A 24140-nucleotide genomic window follows, 5' to 3' on the forward strand; every position below is an offset into this window, starting at 1 on the left:
CCAATCACCCCTTCTTTTTTAAGGCTATCCTTATTAAAAGCCTAATTTTTGCTAAATGCTAAATGACACTTTATTTTATTTATTTATTTCTGGCTGCGTTGGGTCTTCGTTACTGCGTGTGGGCTTTCTCTAGTTGCGGCAAGTTGAGACTACTCTTCGTTGTGGTGAGCGGGCTTCTCATTGTGGTGGCTTCACTTGTTGTGGAGTATGGGCTCTAGGCATGCAGGCTTCAGTAGTTGCGGCACACGGGCTCAGTAGTTGTGGCTCGCAGGCTCTAGAGCAGAGGCTCAGTAATTGTGGCGTACGGGCTTAGTTGCTCCATAGCATGTGGGATCTTCCTGAACCAGAGCTCTAACTCGTGTCCCCGGCATTGGCAGGCGGATTCGTAACCACTGTGCCACCAGGGAAGTCCCCAAATGACATTTTAAATGCTTTCATTATTTCATCTCCTCTCCACATTGACCTCACAAGTGAGGTGTTGTTCTCTCCATTTTATGGATGAATCAACTGTAATTCAGAGAGACTGAAACTAATCAGAGGTTTGTTTGTCTCCAAAGGAGATGTTGTACTATCTCCTTTTTGAAAAAATCACTGTTTTTCCACACCTCTCTGACTTCAATTCTATTTCCTTTCCTATCTTCCCTTCTTCTCCTCACTGGCTATATCTGGATATTTCAAAACATACAGAATAAATTATTCACCTTAGAAGGGATTTTGGAAACACAGTTCCAAATTTTATGATAAAACTATTAATAATATCAGTATACTATTGCTACAAAACAAAATACACAGAAAATACTGTTGAATATAAAAACCAAATAAGGCAGCCCCTCTACTTCAGACCCAGAAGATCACAGAATTGGGACCTAACCATAAATAATACCCCCAAATAACTCCTTTCCTTTCAGAAAACATACACCTACATACACAAACCTGAAGAAAGCCCCTTCTGACCACAGCCCTTCTCCCACTCCCCAGCTGCATTAATATCAATGTTTTAGAAAACACTAGAGTCTCTGCCAAATAGCTGAGATCATCCATCAGTTGTTCCTCAAGGAGAGTCTTCTCCTAACAACTCCAGCATGAGATTATTGTGTATATATAGCTCGCTGTCACGCACAGGACAGGCACATGACAAATGTTCACCAAAATGAAGGCGGCAAATGGCACCACTATTGCCCTAGACTGCAAATTCACTGGCATTCCAAGAACTTCGCAAATAGCAATGCCAGTGTATTTTCTTTTTAAGAAGGATAATATGTTGCTTATAAACTTAATCTTAGAGACACATCACATTAAATCATAATGTTTTCATTACTTAACATTCTTCACTTTCTTTCACAACATGAAATCTCCCAAATTAAGGCCATTTGGATTAACAAATCTTCTTTTTCAATTTAAGCTTTTGTTTAAGAAGAATTCACTACTAAAGCAATTCACTTCATCAATCTGTTTTATTTCTTATACCTGGCTGAAATGCTGGGCACTGAAGTGAGTGTTTTGCTGGAGGAAGGACAGCAGGCAAGGCTAATTTTGGAGCCCTGGTGAAGAGTGATCACCAGGTGGTCTGTGTGATGAGACAGTAATAGGAAAACCTGAAATCGGAAGGGGGTATGGAAAGGAGAGACTGAAGACAAACATAAATGTGGACTGTGTTTCACAACACGGTCAGCGCTGATATTTGTACTTACACAGTACTTAGTATGTATTAGGCACAGTTCTTCTTGTTTAATTAATAGTAGGTACTATCTTTATCCCTACTTCACAGTTGGAAAAACCAAAGCACAGAAGTTGAGTATCTTCCAAAGCTTCACAGCTAGTTAGAGGCAGAGCTGGGATTGAAACCCAGGCACCATTTCATAATCATGAATTATTACGACTTTACACAGCATACATTCTACAGCAGTGGCTCTCAAACTTGTTTTTAACCATGACCCCCAGGAGGAATACATGACCCAGCATATCAAAACATAAGTAATAGAAACAGAAGTTTTGTGAAACAATACTTTTATTAGATGCAGTGCATTCAGAGCTTTCTTATTTCATTTTTAAAATTGTTGGTTGCGACAAATAAATCAATATTACAACCCTTAATGGGTTACGACTCACAATTTGAAAAACACTGCTTTGGAGACCAGGGCTACAAATGGTAACTCAGTATCTCCACTTGGATGTTTGATGGTTATCTCAAGCAAGTGGACAGTCATCTTCACTTGCTTATTGACAGTCTACAACAAAACTGAATTTCACCCTCCAATCCTGCTCCTCCCCTTTGCTTCCTCTCTCACTAAATGACAGCTTCTTCTGCACTGTCCACATGCCACATGAAGCTATCAAGCACTTGAAATGTCGCTATCAGAATTGAGATATGCTGGAAGTGTAAAATATACACTAGATTTAGAAGACAGTACAAAAACAGAATCTAAAATACCTCATTAATAACAGTTTATACTGACTGCATGTTGAAATCATGTTTAAGATAGAGTTAAATACAATATATTATTAAAATTAATTTCACCTGTTTCTTTTTACTTTTTTTGATGTGGCTACTAGAATAATTTTAATTACCTATGTGGCATATTATATTTCTGTTGGACAGAAATAATGTCCTGGTTGCTCAGGCTAAAAAACTTTGAATCATCCTTGACTCCTTTCTCTCCACCAGCAGGTGGTGTAGGCTTCACCATTAAAATAGATTCGTAGTTCAACAACTTCTCTCCACCTTCACTGCTACACACACACACACACCCCACTATCTCTTGCCTGGATAATTGAAATAGCTTCCTAACAGGTCTCCTTGCTTCCTTCCTAACCATACCCTACGGTTTATTTAGCTATTCCCTATAAAGTTGCTGAGTGACCCTTTTAAAAGGTCAGTCGGATTATGTCACTGCTCTGCTCAAAATCCTCCAGTGGCTCTTTTTCCCAGAGCAAAAGTGCAAGTCCTTGCAATGGCCTACAAAACCTTTTAGGCCACCCACCCCTCCCCATCTTTCTGTCCTAACTTTTTACCTCTCTCCATTCAGCTACAGTGACCTCTTTGAATTCACCAAGTATGCTCCTACCTCCCAGCCCTTGCACTTCCTGTACCTCTGTGTATAACCCTCTGCCCTGGATATCCTCTATCTTCTTTCTCTGTTTTGGATCAAATGTCAATTTACCAGCAAGTCCTTTACTCATAATTGTACTTAAAACTGCAAACCATCCTTTCCTGATTCTTCCATACTTCCCCTTCTTAGCTTTATGTCTTATGACCTTTAATTATTGTATGTAATTTACTTATTTAATTTATCTGTCTGCTACCAATCACATGTAGGAGTTCCATGAGGGCAATGACTTTGTTTCATTGCCGCATTCCCAGCACCTATGTGCCTGGCAAATTGTAGGTGCTCAATAAATGTCAGTTGAATGAATAAACGAGCTGTGGGTTTTCAGACTCAGTTCTGGACCATTTGCACCTAGCCATTCTCAGAAAACTACTGAAACAAGCAAATATTTCAGTATCTTTAGTTTTTAACCCATTATTCTTCTTGGACCTACAGTAATTCCACAATAAAGAAAGTAAGATTCTTCTCCACACTCCAGACCTTTTGTCCATTTTCTCATGATCCCTAGGTGCCCTCCAACGGCCCTGAAAGATGAGCTTTCCTTTTCCCTCAGGCATAAAATCTCCTTAGGCATCTGCACCATGTCTTGAATGGCCTAAAATATGTGCAGCTATAGCCAATATAGATTCTTAGTCTCAGACGATCTTCAAGCCTACGCGGTGTATATTAGGTGCAACCAGACGTTGTAAACACACGTGTATTTGCCCCTTGGTCGTTCGCAGACTGGCCACACTTCACCCACCTAGTCCTTCCTTGTCTGTATTCAGGAAGACGGGCCCGCTCTGTGATAGGACTAGAAATGTGGACACGCGAAGGATGGAATGTCTGAAACTGTAGCCAGGCCCCTCATTTTAGACACGGGGAAATCAAGGCTCAGGGAATTTAGGCCAAGAAAACTTAGGCCACGTAACAAAGTCAAAACGAAGACACAAAACATAATATGGTAGAAATGGCACAGGAAGCCAGGAGGCTTGCCTCCCGCCACTCAGCGGGTCCACAAAACGACCCTGTGGTGCGGGTCAACCTAGCTCGCAGCCCCCTACCGCAGCATTTTAATGTTCAACCATGAGCTCGAAGACTGTGAAAGGAGAGACACACCCCAGCCGTCTCACCTTCCTCCGGGCGAGAAAAAAGGTAGCACGCCGCCTGCTCCTCAGCCACCTCCTACACCCGGGAAGCCCGCGACCGGACTCTCGCGAGACTAGCGGTTGGGACGAGCAGGTACGGAGATTCCCGCAAGTGGGCGAGGGGACTTGTCAGCTCCCACCCCGGCTGTGTGCTCTCGAGGCCCCGTGGGGATCGGGGGTCTCCTCGGGGACTGGCGCGAGACGGAGTCACGGAAAAGCTTTCTGCCACTCACACAGAGGCCTCGGCCCTGTCTCGGCTGCCGCCGCCCCTCCCTTTGCCCTTCACAGCGCCCGGCCCTCCTCGTCGGCGGCTTCTTTCTGCGCCTGGGCAGCCTGCCTTTTCCCTTTAACTTTCCTTTGCGTCTCCTCCCCCGACTGTTTTAACACCAGATTCGCGGGTCCTGCAGTGTCCCAGAAGCCGCACGTATAATTTTCTCGGTGTAAGTGCTAGGAATGCCGCCGGCGTCCCGGGGAAATGCGTTCCTTCTATCTATAGCTCTGTCTGTATGTTCTGTGTCCACGGCAGCTATTATAGGGACAACAACTGCTTCCCTCTGTTCTCATCTCCCCATTGGTGGCTTCCCACCCGAATTTGGGAATGGGGAGATCTCCCACCTGTTATCTTTAAGCAGGCTAATCTCTTGTAAGCAGAAGTGCCATATGAAGTCTTCGAAGTCGGTTGGCTTGGGACTGGGAATTTTACCCCATCCCCCCCACCAAGCCAGCTCCAGGATTTCCAAAACGTATTGATTATGTAAAAATACTTCATTTTTTAAAACTATTTTTTGCTTCGGTCTTGTGCTCGAAGGGAGGAAACAACTATCAATTTGCTTTTTCTTATCTTATTTATAAGATTCATTCTTCCTCTTTGCTCTGCTAGGGTTAAAACACATTTTGAACATGTAAGTGTGGCTGTGAGCCTTAGAGAATCTAAGATACAGGTATTTTCTTTATCTTGATTCCTTTTTTGTTTCGTAGGGGTACCTCATTCGATTTCGGAGTTCTTTTCATTCTTCTGAAAGATTTCAAATCCTCTAGAAGCCAAAATGGGACACAGTAAACAGATTAGGATTTTACTTCTGAACGAAATGGAAAAGCTGGAAAAGACCCTCTTCAGACTTGAACAAGGTCAGTAGTAAGTCATTTGATTAGCTCTGTGTCTTTTACATTTTTAATTGATAGTCATGTTAAAATTTCTTTTATCTTTTAGACATCATTTCCAAGGACCTTTCTAAACCTGATTTGTGCAAAGACGTTGCTGTGTTCTAAAAAATATCACTAATGAAAGTGGATTTTAGTTGAAAAATGTTTTATTTATATCTGTCATGTTAGAATGAGGATAAAATAGTTCACTTTACTTTGCATTCTAACTTCCACTTAAGACAGAAGTTGCATTTATAATCGGAAAATTAACCGTATTATTTCCATTAGCATTTACTATTAAAACTTGGGAAATTGCTTCATAAGTAATTTTACTTTGGGTATATCTGTAGTTTTGCTCTTTTATAGCTCTCGCTCTTTTCCTTTATCAGACATTTGAATTAGTAAAATAGATCACAGCAAAAAGTAAACTATTATTTATGTTTGTCAAAAGCCTGTCAACTATGGAGAGGGTAAAAAGGCTTAAATATTTTTTTGCTGAAAAAGTGAAATAACTGATCAGGTTGTGTTGAAATATATTTGAGCTGTGATTTAAATGATCAAGTTATATTTCTATAAGACATCAAATAGATGCTTTATTTTCTTAGACTTTATATTTTTCAGCATTGAAAAAAACATTTCACACTCACTTATATTAATATAACTTGTGAAGTAAATAGAAGTTTAATGTATGAAAAATAAAATACAATCCCCTTTATTATTGTACCAAATGAATGTTGATAGTAGTAAACATTTTGGAGAAATTTTTTTTCCCTGAATTTCTCAAGAGCTAAATTTTTTTAAAAAATTTCGTCCATCAAATGTGTTTCCTCCATGCCAAATCTTTATCTTCTTCCAACTTCAGCATTTAAGATCACTGAGTACTTAGTCCATTTTTTGCTTTCCTGACTCTGCAGTTTTCTGGTTTTAATTTTTTTTCCTACACTCTTAAGTATTCCTGTCAACTTGGTGGTGTCTTTTGCTGAGCTCTCTTCTTCCACATTTTTTTTCTTCCACATTTTAATTGTGTATATCTGCAAGGAATCCTTTCTTTTTCTGTTCTCCTGTCCTCAAAGAAGTATACATTCTCATGGCCTCAACTGTTGCCTCCATACTGATGACTCCTTTTGGAAGAAAGGCCTTGAGCTTTGCTTGCTTCTTGGAAGCAAGCGAGTGTAATGGCAAGAGTAGGAAACTAGAATTTTCCTGGCTCTGCTGCTAACAAATTGTTTGACTTTGGGCAAGTCACATTAATTCTAAATATTAATTTATTTGTGATATGAAGGTATTAATTTCTGCTTTTCTACTTTCCTGAGTTTTGAGGCTCAAAATGAATAATAAATGGCTTTAAAGACCTATATAGATATAAGGCATTGCTAGATCGCTATACCTGTCTATTCTCACCATCGATTCTTGGCTTCATCTTAGTATTATGCTATGGAAGAGCCTTAGGATAGCTCCAGTCAGATTTGCTTAAATTTAACATGTCCAAAACCATCTCCTCACAATTCTCAAGTGTTCTTTACTTCTCAGCTTCCCTGTTTACTTTCCCATTTTCATAGTTTCCAAGGCTAGAAACTTTATACTATTCTTTGATGATTTTTTCTCTTTAACTGAAGTCTCTTTTTAAACCCTATAATTTCTTTCCAGATGTCTCCTCTTGCCTGCCTGTCTCTTCCATATGCCTGAATATGGATGCTGAAATAATCTTCTTATGCTATCTCTTCTCTTTTTATTAATTGGTGTTTATAAGGTCAAATTTAAACACCTCTGCCTGGCTTCCAGGACATTCTATAATGTCTATGATCTGCCTTCCTTAGCCAAGATTTTATCTCATTGTTCCTCATTATTAGTGTCCTCTATCTTTCCAGTTCACTTGTTAATTCCCTCCCCAGTGGCTTTTCTCATGCCTGTTCTTATACCTCCACTCCTGTCAGATTCCTCTATATCTGTTAAATCCCTTTACTATCATTTTATGTGTTGCCTCCCTCTCAGCCTTCAGGTAAAATTCCACCTACTCCATGAAGCTATTCCTTAATTTGTTATTATCTCCTTTCCTTGATTTCTGATTACTCAATGGGCATAGAACAGTTAAGTGCTTAACGATGTAGCAGTGTCTAAAAGCTTATAGTGTCCAACTGGAGTTTAAGGTCTGTGAAGATAGAAAGTATTACAAACCTAGTGCAGTGTACAACAGCTAATAAATCCTTGCTGGTTGATTACTAAAGTGCCAGTTTAAACTAGCCAAGCTATTTGAAGAGAGAACTCTGAAGGGGTTTATAAAATAAGAATATGGTGACTGTAACTCTGGTTAAAGCCAGTAAATTCATCCAAATTATATAAATGGGAACATGTCGAACTTTTTTCGTGCAGTAATGATGTCATTGTATTATTTTAGAAGATAATTATACTGTGAAAGATGAAGAGAAGGGACATTGGAGACAAGAAATCATGGAGAAGGCTATTTTAAAAACATGTCTGGTTTAACTACATCAGGGTTGAAAAAAAAGGGACAGAGTATGAGACATTTTAAAATTCATAAGACTTGGTGACCAATTAGGTATAAAGAAAAGCTCTGGCAATTTTTGGTTCTTTCACCAAGCCCTTATTCATTTTGCCTTCCTTTTCACTTTTCCCTAAGAAATGATTCCTGTGCATTTTCAAGGCTAATATCTCTATAGACTCTTCTAATTTAACAAGCGCGAGACCACATAATTATCTTTTCTAGCCAAATGATAACCTGTCCCTGTATTTCCTATCTCATTTAGGGGCAAATAATGAATAAAATCATTATTCCCTAAACCTGGAATTCTTCTATTTTTTATATAGGTTGGTCAAATTACAATTTCTATTTTTTTAAAAGAAAATATTTATAAAGATTCCTTGATTAGGAGTCAAGTTTATATAGATTGAGTGGAGGGAATGAGGTAGAAAAACTTTTACAGTAATAGTTTATAGTAATAGTTTAATCACTTATCTTGCCAGTTTAATTGCCTGCAAGAGGGAAATGGCTAATCTGAGTAAAGTATTCCTGGTGTATGAGGAATAAGATAACCACACCATATGCTGCTGTGCTAAGCTAATTTTAGCAAACCGAGCAATTAATTATGGAAGCTGACACACTCTAGGTATTCTGATGTTTCATTTACTGTATATAAAAATTTTAGTTTCAGGGATATGGATTAGAGGTCTACAGAGTAGCTATATATATATATATATACACACACCCTTGGGGGTATGCACTGACCTGTCTATTGGAATATAGAAAGAATAGGATTTATTTCTCTTTCTTTTCTCTCTTTCTTTCTGTCTACGTATCTACCTATCTATTTTTGATTTTTAGAGTCAACTAAGGGGAATTCTCTGGTGGTCCAGTGGTTAGGACTCTGTGTTCTCACTGCCAAGGGCCTGGGTTCGATCCCTCGTCGGGGAACTAACAGCCCACAAGCTGTGCAACACTACCAAAAAAATTTTTTTTAATTAAAGTAATTATATTTTGCTAATATATGAATTGATATTGATGCTCTCAGTTTGTACGTCAGATGCGTTAATAACAAAAAAGATATATTCTGAGGAAAGAGTGGAAGTTATAGGTCTAAAAGAGGTTGACAGTCATACTGCCACTGGTTTGCTTGCATTATGTTGCCATGAATTACACTTTTACCTAAACCAGGTTAAGTAGATATACAAGCTATATTATCTTAAATAGTAGGTAGCATCTTTACAATACTTTGCAATGAGAGGTAGTGTAACCGTACATGCCTTTTTTACCTCAGGAGGTTGTCAAACTTAAAGATGAGTTAGAAAGTGTTTGAAATTTGCTGTTTGAGTTTTGTCCTTTTCAGAAATGACACACAGCTTTTTCTATAGTATACTTAGAAAATATTATCAGAAAAAATAAACACAATCTAACTCTGAGGTAAACATTAGTGTGAAAGTAAACTGCTTTTGATGGAAATTGATGTTGTAGAGCAGGGTTCAGCGTATTTTTTTCCTGCAAAGGTTCAGATAGCAAGTATTTTCAGCTTTTCAGGCCATATGCTTTCTGTTGCAGCTACTCAACTCTGCCATTGTACTATGAAAGCAGCCATAGACAATACATAAATAAATGGTGTGACTGTTCCAATAAAACTTTATTTACAGAAAGAGGGTATAGTTTGCCAACCCTTACTACAGGGAGAGCATTTTGAATAAGTACTTTTAGTAACACTTTCATCATATGATTTTACTGGTATAAATAAATATCTGCTAAGTTTTAAAAGTTGATAACAAAGTTTTCTAATCTGTTTGAAATCTACCAAATAAGGAATTTCAGTTGGTTTTCAGATCATCTCTTTAATATATAAAATGGGACATCTTCTCTTTAGCTTATAAAAGCACTTGATGTATGTCAAGGAAAATATTTATATTTACTAGCACATTTCAACAAAATATTTACATAATTGATGACTGGAATTGAAAAGTTAAGGTCATGGACTAGTAAACATAGCTACCAAGAACTTTATCCATTGGGATTTGGGTATCTTGTGTTGTATTTTTTTTTCAACTCTGAGGCCATTAAATCAAGTATCAAAATAAATAGGACTTGGAATCTTTAAATTACTTTATCAGACAATATTAAACTAAGACTTTTAAAATTAATGAAATTTATTTAATCACATTACTTTCATGACAGATATTACCAATATAATTTTTAGTGAGAGCCAAAAGATTTGTTCCATTAATTAATAAATAAAATTAATTATTTAAAATATTGTTTATTTTATTTACATCTTATTCTTATTTTTGTGTTTTATAAATTACATGATCTATTAAATTATCATATTCATATATTATATAAATAAATATTCGTATTTGGAGACTAGTTGTCATTTTTTTTCTGAAGGTAGACCACTGATCCAAATACTATTTTAGAGGTTTTGGATGAGTTTCAACCTTTGTTCTACAAGTTCTCTGAATCCTTGTGTAATTATAAAAACAATATTTGGGGCTTCCCTGGTGTCGCAGTGGTTGAGAGTCCACCTGCCGACGCAGGGGACACGGGTTCATGCCCCGGTCCAGGAGGATCCCACATGCCGCGGAGTGACTGGGCCAATGAGCCATGGTTGCTGAGCCTGCGCGTCCGGAGCCTGTGCTCTGCGACAGGAGAGGCCACAACAGTGAGAGGCCCGCATACCGCAAAAAAAACCCAATATTTATATAAGCTGACCAAGGGACAGGTTATTTAGCTGCGCTCAGTTGGCTAATCTCTGATATGTGTACTGTTCAAAATGACACCATTACTTCTGTAATAAATTTAATCATTCTGGCAAATATAAATATTTATGGTTCTCACAATCACTTAAGTATTAAAACTTCACATTTTAATTCTTTGGGCAATTACTTCTCAGTCTATCTCTTCATAATTATAGCTCTAATATAAAAATGTTTCCCAATTTTATACCTTTTTATAAATTATAAAAAGGTATAAAAAGTCTTTTATTTATGCTTTTTGTTTCAAAACAAAATTGGGTTTATACTATCTAAACAATTTTGATACCTGCTTACAGTGTCATGGTGTGTGAATTCCACCTCCCTCCTTACTGCCACATTTCAGTCATACTTTTTTCTAGAAAGGATTTGAAAGGATCTATATAGATGCATAAAATATAAGAAAACAGTAAAAGTAATCATGTTATTAAATATCCCTTGATAATATGATTTATTGTGACTTTATAATATTCCTGCTTACATAATGCCATAATTTGTACCATAATTTAATCATTCCCAATCATTAGATATTTAGTTTGTTTTGAATTTATTTAATTATAATAAATGAAACTATGATGAACATACTTAAATATAATCTATGTTTATATCACCGGCTAATTCCTCAGAAAATAAATGTCTTTATGAAACTATTGAGCCAAAAATCTAAACTTTATTAATATTCTTAGTATGTTTATGCCAAATTGCTTTATAGAAAAATTTGTGCATGTAGCTACTTGGAAAAATTATTAGTTTCACTGTATAGTAAAAGTAAGAAGTAAAAATGAGTCCCTCAATTTTTGCAAAGTTACTTAATAACTACATTTGAATCATTTGTTTCTTGCTTGCTAAATCCATTTACTGTGAATAAATTTATATCCATATTTTGGTCCAATCCAGGAATATGGTTAGCAGAACTTATCACTAAATTATAAGTTTTTCCAGGAATGCCTAGAACTTCCATTCCCTCATGTTATATGTATTGCAGTATATAAAACAGCATTCATACTTCTCCAGGCAAATACAGAAGTATTGAATTGGATTAGCATAAATTAGAAGAGTCCAGCATTCTCTTAATGTCTTATACTGATATCTTTTCTTCACAAAGAATATCTTACCCAATGTTTAATATTGTGGTGTAGAATTTACCACCTGTCAGACATCACTGTGAAAGATTTACTTCTATCAAAGAGCAATTTTAGACATGACTGAAATATATCTACATGTTCTCTATTTCAGGATTTGCCTTGAACCAAACTGACATTCTTTATATATAAATAAATAGCCATTCATACTCATATTTCTGATTCATATCACCACAGCAGGGTTCATTGTAGCTGTCTCCCTTGCTTATTTGTAACATCTTTCTCTGACAGTGAAAAACCTGGCTCTTATCACCTTTTTTTTTGAAAGATATTTTCACCAGGTATAGAATTCTAGGCTGACAGTTTTAATCTTTCAGTACTTTTAAAGATGTTGCTCCACACCTAAGTGTCCATCAACAGATGAATGTATAAAGAAGATGTGGCACATATATACAATGGAATATTACTCAGCCATAAAAAGAAATGAAATTGAGTTATTTGTAGTGAGGTGGATGGACCTAAAGTCTTTCATACAGAGTGAAGTAAGTCAGAAAGAAAAAAACAAATACTGTATGCTAACACATATATATGGAATCTAAAAAAAAAAAAAAAAAAAAAAGGTCATTAAGAACCTAGGGGCAAGACGGGAATAAAGACGCAGACCTACTAGAGAATGGAATTGAGGATATGGGGAGGGGGAAGGGTAAGCTGGGACAAAGTGAGAGAGTGGCATGGACATATAGACACTACAAAATGTAAAATAGGTAGCTAGTGGGAAGCAGCCGCATAGCACAGGGAGATCAGCTCAGTGCTTTGTGACCACTTAGAGGGGTGGGATAGGGAGCGTGGGAGGGAGGGAGATGAAAGAGGGAAGAGAGGGGCTTCCCTGGTGGCGCAGTGGTTGAGAATCCGCCTGCCGATGCAGGAGACACGGGTTCGTGCCCTGGTCCGGGAAGATCCCACATGCCACGGAGCAACTAAGCCCGTGAGCCATGGCCACTGGGCCTGTGCGTCCGGAGCCTGTGCTCCGCAACGGGAGAGGCCACAACAGTGAGAGGCCCGCATACCGCAAAAAAAAAAAAAAAGAGGGAAGAGATATGGGGATATATGTATATGTATAACTGATTCACTTTGTTATAAAGCAGAAACTAACACACCATTGTAAAGCAATTATACTCCAATAAAGATGTTAAAAAAAATATGTTGCTCCACTGTCTTCTGGCTTGCATTGTTTCCCATGAGAAATCTGCTGTCATCCTTATCCTTGTTCCTCTGTACATACTTGTGTCTTTTTTCCCCTGTGGCTGCTTATAAGATATTCTCATTTTCACTGGTTTTGAGCAATTTGATTTTGATGTTCTTTGGTGTAATTTTCTTCATATTTATTGTGTGGGGGATTTGTTGAACTTCTTGGATCTGTAAGTTTGTTGTTTTCACCAAATTTGAGAATTTTTTACCCATTATTTCTTCAAATAATTTATGTCTCCTTTCTTCTCTCCTTTGAGGACTCTTTATGTTAAGCCACTTGAATTGTCTGATGCTCTTTCAAATTTTTAGATTCTTTTTTCTCTCTGTTTCTTTTTGCATAGTTTCAATTCCTGTGTCTTGAAATTCACTTATCTTTTTTTCTGCCATGTCTCACCATCCATTAAATCCATTCTCCGTATTTGTCATCTCAGACATTGTAGTTTTAATCTCTAAAAGTTTGATTTGGATCTTTTTCTTTTGTTTTAATATTTTCCATGTCTTGACCTAACTTTCTGAACATATGGAACGCAGTTATGATAACTGAAATCCTTTGTTGTCTACTAGTTGAACATCTGTATCACTCCTGGGTCCGTTTTCATTGATTGATTATTCTCCTTGTTTTGGGCTTTGCTTTCCTCCTTCATATGTCTCATTATCTTTGTTTGGATGCCAGACATTATTAATTTTACCTTGTTGGGTGCTGGGTATTTTTGGATTCTTATAAGTATTCTTGGTCTTTGTTCTGGAATGAAGTTACTTGGAAATATTATAGTCTTTTGAGTTTTACTTTATGATTTGTTAAGCCAATCTAGAACTATGCCCTTTCCAAGGCTCATTATTCTGCACTACTGAAGCAAGATCCTTCTGAACTTTCTACCCAGTGCCTCATGAATTATGACTTCTCCCAGTCTAGCTGGTGAGAACAAGCAGTGTTCCTGGTCTCAGGTATTTTTCTCAGAGACATGCACTGATCATTACTCTTCTGAATACTCAAGGGAGACCTTTTGCAGATCTCTGGAGTTCTCTGTGCAGCTTTCTCCTCTTCATCCACAACTCTCATCTGAAAACTCTAGCTGCCTTCATCTCCACAGATTCTTAGTTCCATCTCCTCAACACAGGAAGTCAGTTGAGGTCTGCCTGGGTTCCTTCTCCCTGTGCCCCAACCTGGAAACTCTTTCAAGGTAGTAAGTAGGCAGGGGCAATTGTAGGGCTCATCTTGTTTACTTTCCATCTCTCAGGGATCACTGACTTTTGTTGCCTGATGTCAGGGTCTTGAAAAATCATCATTTCATATGTTTTATCTGTTTTTTTGGTTGGTGGTGGTGGTTTATTTCTTTTAAGCTTCAGGGAGGGGGGGTAAATCTAATCCCTGTTATTCCATCTTTGCCAGAAGCAGAAGTCTCAGTCCTTTAGGTCTCTGTTTCCTCTGTGTGGAATGCCCTATTCCAGATATCTGTGTGGTCAACTCCCTCACCTCCTCTTTCTGTTTAGCAGTTTTTTCTTGGATGCTGGACATTGTGAATGTTCTGTTTTTATCTCTGGATTTTGTTGTCTTGCTTTAAAGGAGTGATAAGTTTTATTTTAGAAGTCATTTACATTATCTGTGGATCAGCTTAATCCTTTTGAGGCTTGTTTTTAAGCTTTGATAGGATAGGTTTATAGTAATTTTTACTCCAGGGCTACTTAACCCTATTACTTAAGACATGACTCTCTTGAATACAACAGATGTTCAGCAAGGTCTCTTAACTCTGGCTGCTTAAAAATTGTAATGTATCCCAGGCCTGAGTGAGCTCTGAGAATTGTTCAATTTACATCTCCCACTAGTTGTTCTTTTCCCAGCCTTATGTAGTCAGACCCTACTCATGTACAATTTAGTATTCAGGCAGACTCAAGATGACTGTAGGTAAATTCCTGGAGCTCTGTCTCTGCATAGCTCCCTTCTTGTCATACTCTGCCCTGAAAATTGTAGTCTCTTCACCCTCTGAAACTCTAATCTCTGTCTCCTCAACTCAGTGAGATTAATTACTGTTCCTGCTCCCAGTGTCACAGTCCAAAAAGGTCCCCTAGTCTGATAACTAGAAGGTTCATAGAAATCATCCTTCTCTCAGGCATCACAGTCCTCTCTACCTGTTTTTTAGAACAGTTGTCTCATGTAGTTCTTTTAGTTTTTCATCAGAAGGCAAGTCCAGTACCAGTGACTCCATTATGATCAGAAGCAGACATCTTCAGAAGGATATTTTTAACACACAAGATAGGTCATGTCACTCCTGCTTAAAAATGTTCACTGGCTCATTTCAGTTAGTGAAGAAGCCAAAATACTTACAATGACCTTTAAGGCTCTGCATGATCTGGCTCCCCTGTTACCTTTCTTTGCTTATATCCTACTATTCCTCCCACAGCTTATTCCAATGTAGCCATGCTGACCTTCTTGTTATTTCTGGAACCACCAGGCATGCTTCCATCCTAGGTCCTTTGTGCTCTCTGTTCTGTGCTTGGTCAGCACTTTCTCTCCATGGCCATGGTGAGCCATGAGGCTAACTCTCTCACTTTTCTCACTCCCTTCAACTTCTCAATAACCATCCTATTTAAAGTTGCTACCGTCTCCTCACCGTCACTCCTTTCCTTTTTCTTACACTGCTCTGACTTTTGTCCCTTAGCATTTATCCCTTTCTGACATACTACTTTTTCTTATTTATCTGTCATGTCCATTGTTTAATGGCTGCCTTCCCCCATTAGAACTCAAGCTTCACAAGAGCAGAGATCATTGTCTTTTTTGTTCCTTATTACATCATATGTGCTCAGTGCATCATTTTTTATTACTTTGTTGGATGTTTAATAAATTATTAAAAGTATAAATATTACTGTACTTCTTTCTTCTTAAAAAGTTCCTTAAGCTTAAAGATTATAACCAGCAGAACTAAATTTCCCTGCCTTCATCAGTTATTATTGCCCATCATTAATTAAAATGTTACACCCATGTTTAAAATATATATGCCTGAATTTCTAATAGACTTTAATATAGTCAGAATTTTTACATCCTAACAATTATAATCAACGTTTAAAGTCGGCCTTGAACCAATAAAAATTTTTCTTTCATAGTAAAGTTATAACTGTAATGTGTTAACTTTTTTTCCTCTTAGGGCAAAATACTTGTAATACAGTACAGAAATCTCAGATATATTTTAAAAGAATTATCCTAACTAAGGCAAAAGTGAGAACGTTTTGGCTTTCAGAATTCCAAGAAAGGCTTGAGTAAGTAAACAATGAAGAGTAGGTTTAGAGGCAGTAGCATGCTGGAGTTGCTGGCGTTGTCTCACAAGAGCTGATCATACATATCTCTTCCCAGTTCCACGTTCAGTGATGCCATGTCTGTAGCTTGAGATGGACCATGATGAGACTTGTTTCCTCCAGAAGTCAGCAAACACTGCAAATCAGGGTTCCTCACCTCTCCTACCCCCGTCCCACTCAGCTCCACACAGCCACTTGTTAACCCTCTATTACCACATCTCTGGAGTTGAGCAGACATCAGGGACAACTGGATCAGGGGCTCAAATGGCTCTAGAACTGTTAGAAATCTGAATTCTGCCTCTCTAGAGGTTGACTTCTCCCAGGGAAGACTGGCTTGCTCTATCTGGTAAGATAGTGTCCCATGATACCTCCCAACTTTTACGTACTATCACAGACTCTGATACCACAGAGAAACTCACTTTCTCTGCTGCAGTTTTAAAAACACCAGCGAAAGTCTCTAGTTAGATGCCCACCTCTGAGCAGTTCAGGAAGTGGAACGGAGGTAATTGTGGGGAATGGAATCATGTAAGAACTTGCATATCCCAAAGTAGCCATGCAACTAGGAATCAGTTTCCAGGAGAAGAGAGGGACAGTACAGAGCAGACAGTTCTATGGTGTATACTGTATGTTAAAATACAAAATTAAGCTAAATTGAAATGCAAAGTGGTTCCAGAACAGCATTAAATATTTGGAGTTCTTTTAAACATAGTTGAGAAATCATTGTTGTATAATACTTTAAATAAAATATCTTTATAATGTGGTAACTTAAGTCCTGCAATGAGTTTATTAAAATGTGCTTTTTGTTTAGGGTTTGAACTACAGTTCCGATTAGGCCCAACTTTACAGGGAAAAGCAGTTACTGTGTATACAAATTACCCATTTCCTGGAGAAGCATTTAATCGAGAAAAATTCCGTTCCCTGGAATGGGAAAATCCAACAGAAAGAGAAGATGATTCTGATAAGTACTGTAAACTTAATCTTCAACAAGCTGGATCATTTCAGTATTACTTCCTTCAAGGGTAAGTCAGGTGTTCTGTATGTGAAAAAAAGAAGTTAGGGCTTCCCTGGTGGCGCAGTGGTTGAGAATCCGCCTGCCGATGCAGGAGACACGGGTTCGTGCCCTGGTCCGGGAAGATCCCACATGCCGCGGAGCAACTAAGCCCGTGAGCCATGGCCGCTGAGCCTGTGCGTCCGGAGCCTGTGCTCCGCAACGGGAGAGGCCACAACAGTGAGAGGCCCGCATAACGAAAAAAAAAAAAAAAAAAAAAAAAAAAAAAAAAAGTTAATTTATTCTATAACTTGAAGTTATCTAACTTGTAAAAAGTTACCGTATGAACCATGGCAGTGCAATTTTTACAGGGCTTTCCTGAGATGCAAATAGAATATGATCCTTCAGTTTCTAGGAAGTAATTGTAAGCCTCATTACATATTCAAAGTATTACTATTATAAAGTAATGGCATAAATACTGTAGTCTTTTCATGCAACCTGATTATAGGATGCTATTTACTTAAGTGCCCTTGTTATTACTGATCTTAGTACACTTATTTTTCCTTAAAACAATATTATTAGATATATATGTATATATTGTATTATGTCATTAAGTAAAGATTGGAAAAGGATAAAACATGGCTTTTCTATTCTATTGCAACTTTTTAAATGATTTTATATGCTTAGAAATATATTTTTAAATGGGACAATTTACTTTCCAATTAGAGTCAGACTATTAGATGAGAATTATTTTTCCTATCATTAATTGAGACGTTTTTGTTTTGTTTTTTCCTTAGAAATGAGAAAAGCGGTGGAGGTTACATAGTTGTGGACCCTATTTTACGTGTTGGTGCTGATGATCATGTTTTACCGTTGGACTGTGTTACTCTCCAGACATTTTTAGCCAAGTGTATGGGACCCTTGGATGAATGGGAAAGCAGACTTAGGGTTGCAAAAGAATCAGGTAATGTCAGCTTTCTTCCTTTTCTTCTTTTGTTTTTTTGCGGTACATGGGCCTCTCACTGTTGTGGCCTCTCCCGTTGCGGAGCACAGGCTCCGGACGCACAGGCTCAGCGGCCATGGCTCACGGGCCTAGCTGCTCCGCGGCATGTGGGATCTTCCCGGACCGGGGCACGAACCTGTGTCCCCTGCATTGGCAGGCGGACTCTCAACTACTGTGCCACCAGGGAAGCCCCTTTTCTTTAAAATAAATGTAATGATCTTCTGTGATACAGATTTCAAAGGCTTTAATTCTTTTAATTTCATTCCTTAGTACATTTAGTAACATAAATAGAATTGTATGAAATTGTTGCTTCTTGACCATTTTTAACCTACAAAAATGGCAAATTTTATGGTTCAACTGAATAAATTAAGGAACTCTATGATAAAATAAGATTATTATTGTTTCTAAGACTTTACTTTGACATATAAAAATTAGTAAGCTACCAGAATGTGTTGGAAAATATATTATCATGGACTTCCCTGGTGGCACAGTGGTTAAGAATCCACCTGCCAATGCAGGGGACATGGGTTTGTGCCCTGGTCCAGGAAGATGCCACATGCTGTGCAGCAACTAAGCCCCTGCACCACAACTACTGAGCCTGCGCCCTAGAGCCCGTGAGCCACAACTACTGAGCCCGCGTGCCACAACTACTGAAGCCTGTGCTCCTCAACAAGAGAAGCCACCACAATGAGAATCCCTCGCACTGCAATGAAGAGCAGCCCCCGCTCGCCGCAACTAAGGAAAGCCCTCACACAGCAATGAAGACCCAACGTAGCCATAAATAAACAAATAAAATATATTATCGTTATATATAATTTTAATTCAACAAGCCTTGATTAATGGTCTTCCATGTGGAAGTCATGTGCTGCCATACATACCAAGAGTAAAATGAAACTTAAGGTGTATTTTACTCTTAAGTAAAGGGTAATGGTCATTTTCTACTTTCGACTTGAACATAGAGTGAAGAAAGAAATGAGAAATTCACTGACGTAACTAAAACAGAATACGAGTATTATGGAACATTAAAACTAGGAGAAAGATGTACTGATATACTTGCATAGGATATATTTTCTACATATAAATATATCAATTCAAGAAATATAAATTGAACCCCTAATAGTAACTAGGCATTGTGTGTGATTTTTTTCAAATACATCATCTCATTATCCCTACCTTGCATATGAGGACACTGATAATCCTGAAAGATTTAAGTAGACTTGCTTGAAGTCACTTGTGGTATAGCTAGGATTTAAACCCAAGTCTTTAACCCCTTCTCTGATAGCATGGTTGCCTTGCCATTTAGAATTACTTTTGGAAGTTTAACCTTACATTTTGCTTAGTTTTAGGTATATTTTTTCTTATAGTGGTCTTTGTTTATTTTCTTGTGTTGCAGGCTACAACATGATTCATTTTACCCCATTGCAGACTCTTGGACTATCTAGGTCATGCTATTCCCTTGCTGATCAGTTAGAATTAAATCCTGATTTTTCAAGACCTAATAAAAAGTACACCTGGACTGATGTTGGACAGCTAGTGGAAAAATTGAAAAAGGAATGGAATATTCTTTGTATTACTGATGTTGTCTACAATCATACTGGTATGAGCTTCATTAACTACTTCTATTAATTTTAATGAGAATATTATATTCTAATTATTTCATTCCTTGCTGTTTTATATAACATAAATTTTAAAAACACAAGTGATGATTAGGTGTCCTTCAATTTAAAAATCACTTTATACAGTACCAACTTTTTCTTTCAAAGAAAACAGTGTTAGTTGAAGATATAATCAATATGTAAGTATTTTACATGTGATGATTATTAAAACAGGAGTGTGATCATAGAAAAGACCACATATTTCAATTTATAGTATTAATACTTTACAGACCAACTAATGAATCCTATATAGCCATAGCTCTGGTACTATAGCATATATTTGAAAAAACTGAATGGTGTTATTTGAAGAGAAAATTATTGGTAAATTCTTAGAACTTAAATTTGAAAATTATATCTTTTACATGTTAAAAGATATTACTAAAGTTAACTTGTTTTGGATTTCTTACCAGTAAACAATTCTATAAAAATGTATCAGAGGTTTCCAGATGCTGATCCTCAGGAAATGACTGCTTCCATCAACTATCAGTGTAACGGGGTCTGGAGAAGCCTCTGGCCCTGATCAGCTTTCAGTTTAACCCAGTGTACCTTGCAGAGGCTCTTTTCTGTTTGCCATGATGTAGAAAAGTCAGGAAACCACTGATTTACATATGTAAACAACAGGAATTCCAGGTGGTACAAAAAATTTAACAACATCGACAAAAATCTCTGGTGTGTGTGTCATAAAACTGTTTTCCGAGTAACCATAGGAACCATGAAGGTGTTCAAAAACTCAAAGATTTGGTTCATCAATATAGATAATAATCTCTAATGATAATAATAAGCAATCAAAGTTAGGCAAAGAAATAGGAACATTCTAAAATTTGTTGTTTCTGCATGCACCTGGAAACTAAGCATCAGGGTCCACAGTGAAAACTGCCTAATGTCTAAGAATTCACTATTCTTCGCTTGAAAATTTGATGTTATTGATAACTACTTTGACATCTTTAATACTATTCACATCAAATTTATCAAGCCACATAATGGCAGCATACGAATTATGATATGGCTTAGGCAGCTGTAACAAAAAGACAAAAATATAGTGACTTAAGATTTAAATTATACTTATTTCTTATAAAAGATTAAGTAGGCATTCCAAGACTGGTGTGGTAGCCAACCCATGATAGGGAACTAAGTTCTTTCTCTCATGCTGCTCTGCCGTCTCCAGCACTTTTCTTCCATCTCTTAATCAAATATGGCCCCTCCAGTTCCTTATATCACCTCTACCCAGTGGCAATGAGGAAAGGGAAGTATGTCTTTTAAGGGCATGATCTGGTATATATATCCCTTCTGCTCACATTGCACCAGATAGGATTTTGTCTCTTGTCACACCTAGCTATAAAGGAGCTTGCAGTGTAGTATTTTGTTTGTCAGCCATGTCTGTCACTGAACCTTGAGAGTTCTGTTACTAAAGGAACAAAGGGAGTATAAGGTTTGGAGTACAGTCACAGACTCTGTCAGAGACTGTATTTTCTAAAGCACTTGAGAGATTCTGTGTAATATAAAAGAAGTGAATGTTGCTTCCACCTTGCATGGAAAGTGTTGCGTATCATGATATCCTTTCTATGAAATAGGTTTTCATTAAAAAGTTACTATCCAGGGAAAGTCAACTTCCAGAATGGCACTGTTAAGGGTTTCACAGACCCTCTACCCTGCAAAACAGCTATAACTGATGAAAATTATTTTTAAGAAACTAAAGTCTCTGAAAATTGTCCTAAGGGCATTCAGCCTATGGAGAGACATTTATTCAAGAATATGTACTAAACCTCAGAAAGAATAGTGAGAGTCTGTGACATTTGAACCACAACCTGCTCCTCCCTCCCTACCCTTCCGCAGTCAGAGTGATGATAGGTCTGTTCCTAGCAGGTGCTGCCAAGGACACCAGGCTCCCTTTCTCCCTGGCTCCCAGTCTAGGGCTGTGGTTGAAAGGGGCAGGCTTCCAGCGTTTCTCATTCCCCTCTTTCAGCACTATGTTACGGAAACTATTCTAGGCAAGAGCAGATGAGAGGCCTGGGGCTCCCTTCCTCCACCCAGCCCCCACTCAGAGAGAGAAAGTTCTACTTCATGCATGGCAGGTCAAGAATACTGGACCCTTGCCCCAGCTTGCTTGTGGGATCGGGGTTCCTGGAGAGGAAAGCCAAGAAAACCAGAGGCTCCTATCCCTGCCACCACTGGTGGAGCAGTGACATGGGTGTTCTGCCCCTGGGAAGAGATGTGCAGTAAGAACAGAGTAAGAATGGAACTGACTTTATTTGGTACATGGCATGGGAAAGTTCAAGCCTGTGAGCACTGTTGAAAACAATGGAGACTTTGGTGGTAAACAATCCAAAGGAGGCTGGTATCTTCATGAGAGCAACATGCTAAACCATAGGCCAGCTACTGGTCTAACAGAGAGAACCAGGGAAAGAGACAGCTAACAAGAGCCTTCTTGGGGTCAGAACAAGCCTCAAAGACAGGCCTCAAAGACTACCCATGCCAAGGGACCCAAATTTAATTGGATCATATTGCGGTGCAATTTATGCTCCAGAATATTATCAAAAATAATAGCACAGTCAGCCTGAGTAACAGCTCAGGAGAGAAATAGCTGAGTGTGATACCAACAGAAGCAGACAGCTTAACAGATTTCAGGGAAAAAGACACTTAAGAGAGCTGCTAAAAACTACCATCACCCCAGGCTGACTACCCATGGCCAAGGCTGCACCCTCTGAGTCACAACATCAGAGTCTGCACACTGTGGGGGAAATAGACTTCCCTAAAATAGTCCAGGCAAGTCACAAACCAGCAACCAAAAAAGACCTGGAGGGGATGGGATCAGTATCCAGAATTGCTACAATATATTATCTAAATCACCAATACTCAACCAAAAATTGAGACATGTAAAGAAACAGCTAAGTGTGGCCCTTATGCAAGAAAAAAACAGGCAACAGAAATCACCTTTGAGAAGTCCTAGATGTCAAACTTGAAATAGACTTTAAAGCAAGTATTATAAATGTATTTGAAGAATTAAAGGAAACCAAATTAAAGCTGTAAAAGAAGATATTATGATGATAGCCCATCAAAGAGGGAATATCATAAATAGATAGAAATTTTTAAAAAGAGCCAAATGAGAATTCTGGAGTTGAAAAGTAAATAACCAAAATGAGAAATTTCACTAGAGCTGTTCAGCAGTATGTTTGAGTTGAAAGAAGAAAGCGTTAGTGAACAGTGACTATGCAATCTAAAGAACAGAGAGAAAAAAAAATAAAAATGAACAGTTTCAGTGAAATGTGGGACATGGAAACACCAGAAGGAGAGGAAAGAATGGAAAAAAATACTTGAAGAAATAATGGCTGAAAACCTCCCAACCTCCAACATTAATTTACACATCCTAAAACTCAGGGACCTCCAGATAACATAAACAAAAGAGAGCTACACTCAGACACATCATAGTAAAAATTTTGAAAGCCAAAGATTTAGGGAATCTTGAAAGTAATGTCTTGAAAGGCAGAGATTATCAGAGTCAATTTAAAAATAAATAAAAAAAACAAGATCCAGATATATGCTGTCTACATGCCACACACTTTACATTCAAAGATACAGGTAGGTTGACAGTAAAAGGATGGACAAAGATAAACCTGAACTGGTTAGTTTAGGAGTTCCCTCTCTGACTGCTGCGGAGATGGCTCAGCCTTGGGCATACACAAGGTCTTCCGGACTGCCAGAGGTGAATGGGATTTCTTTTTAAGGCTGGCTTCCTAGAAGTCACCCTGGGTCAGAGCGTACTTCATTGTTCACTCGGTGTGCCTGCCTCTCCCAGAATGAAACTAACCCCAGACTGGGAGGTAAGGGGAGAGGGCATCTCCCATCTTGGCCACACCTGCCTGGAGTAGAGCACTGGGGTAGAGCTTCCATAACACATGGTTGGTCGGGTGGGATAAGGGAGCAAGTTGTGGTTCAAATGCCACAGACGATTGCTATTCTTACTAAGAATGAGTAGGTTTTCTTGAATAAATGTTTCTCCATGTGCCAGATGCACTTAGGACAATTACCAGAGTCTTTCTTTACTGTGCTACTCTGGAAGTCCATCTTTCATTTTTAATTTTGATATGTATTAAGACATAGTTTGGAGTTTAACTCCTCTTTCATATAGAATGAGAAAAAATACTTTTATTACCTAATGTTTAGAATTCTTTCATTTTATACTTGATTTTGTTTCATAAATTGAGATAAGAAACAAAGTTTCAGGATTTTACCATGTAAAAAGTTGGGGTTGCCT

General features: G+C 38.0%; 1 protein-coding gene across 6 annotated transcripts in view; it reads left to right on the forward strand.

Moving 5' to 3' along the window:
• Positions 1-4257: 4257 nt before the first annotated feature.
• AGL (amylo-alpha-1, 6-glucosidase, 4-alpha-glucanotransferase) overlaps positions 4258-24140 on the forward strand; it is a 75783-nt gene continuing 55900 nt past the window's right edge. Inside the window, exons 1-5 of one of the 6 annotated variants that reach the window (XM_067040403.1) lie at positions 4258-4328; positions 5213-5362; positions 17051-17261; positions 18028-18194; positions 19627-19830. In XM_067040403.1, the coding sequence (XP_066896504.1) occupies positions 5281-5362; positions 17051-17261; positions 18028-18194; positions 19627-19830 (664 nt within the window). In that variant the 5' untranslated portion in view covers positions 4258-4328; positions 5213-5280. Of the gene's footprint in view, positions 4675-4860; positions 5137-5212; positions 5363-17050; positions 17262-18027; positions 18195-19626; positions 19831-24140 lie in introns of those variants that run through there. The other 5 variants (XM_067040407.1, XM_067040388.1, XM_067040395.1 and 2 more) reach the window with 5 other exon arrangements.

Source organism: Kogia breviceps, chromosome 1 (assembly GCF_026419965.1).
Source record: "Kogia breviceps isolate mKogBre1 chromosome 1, mKogBre1 haplotype 1, whole genome shotgun sequence".
Taxonomy (NCBI): domain Eukaryota; kingdom Metazoa; phylum Chordata; class Mammalia; order Artiodactyla; family Physeteridae; genus Kogia; species Kogia breviceps.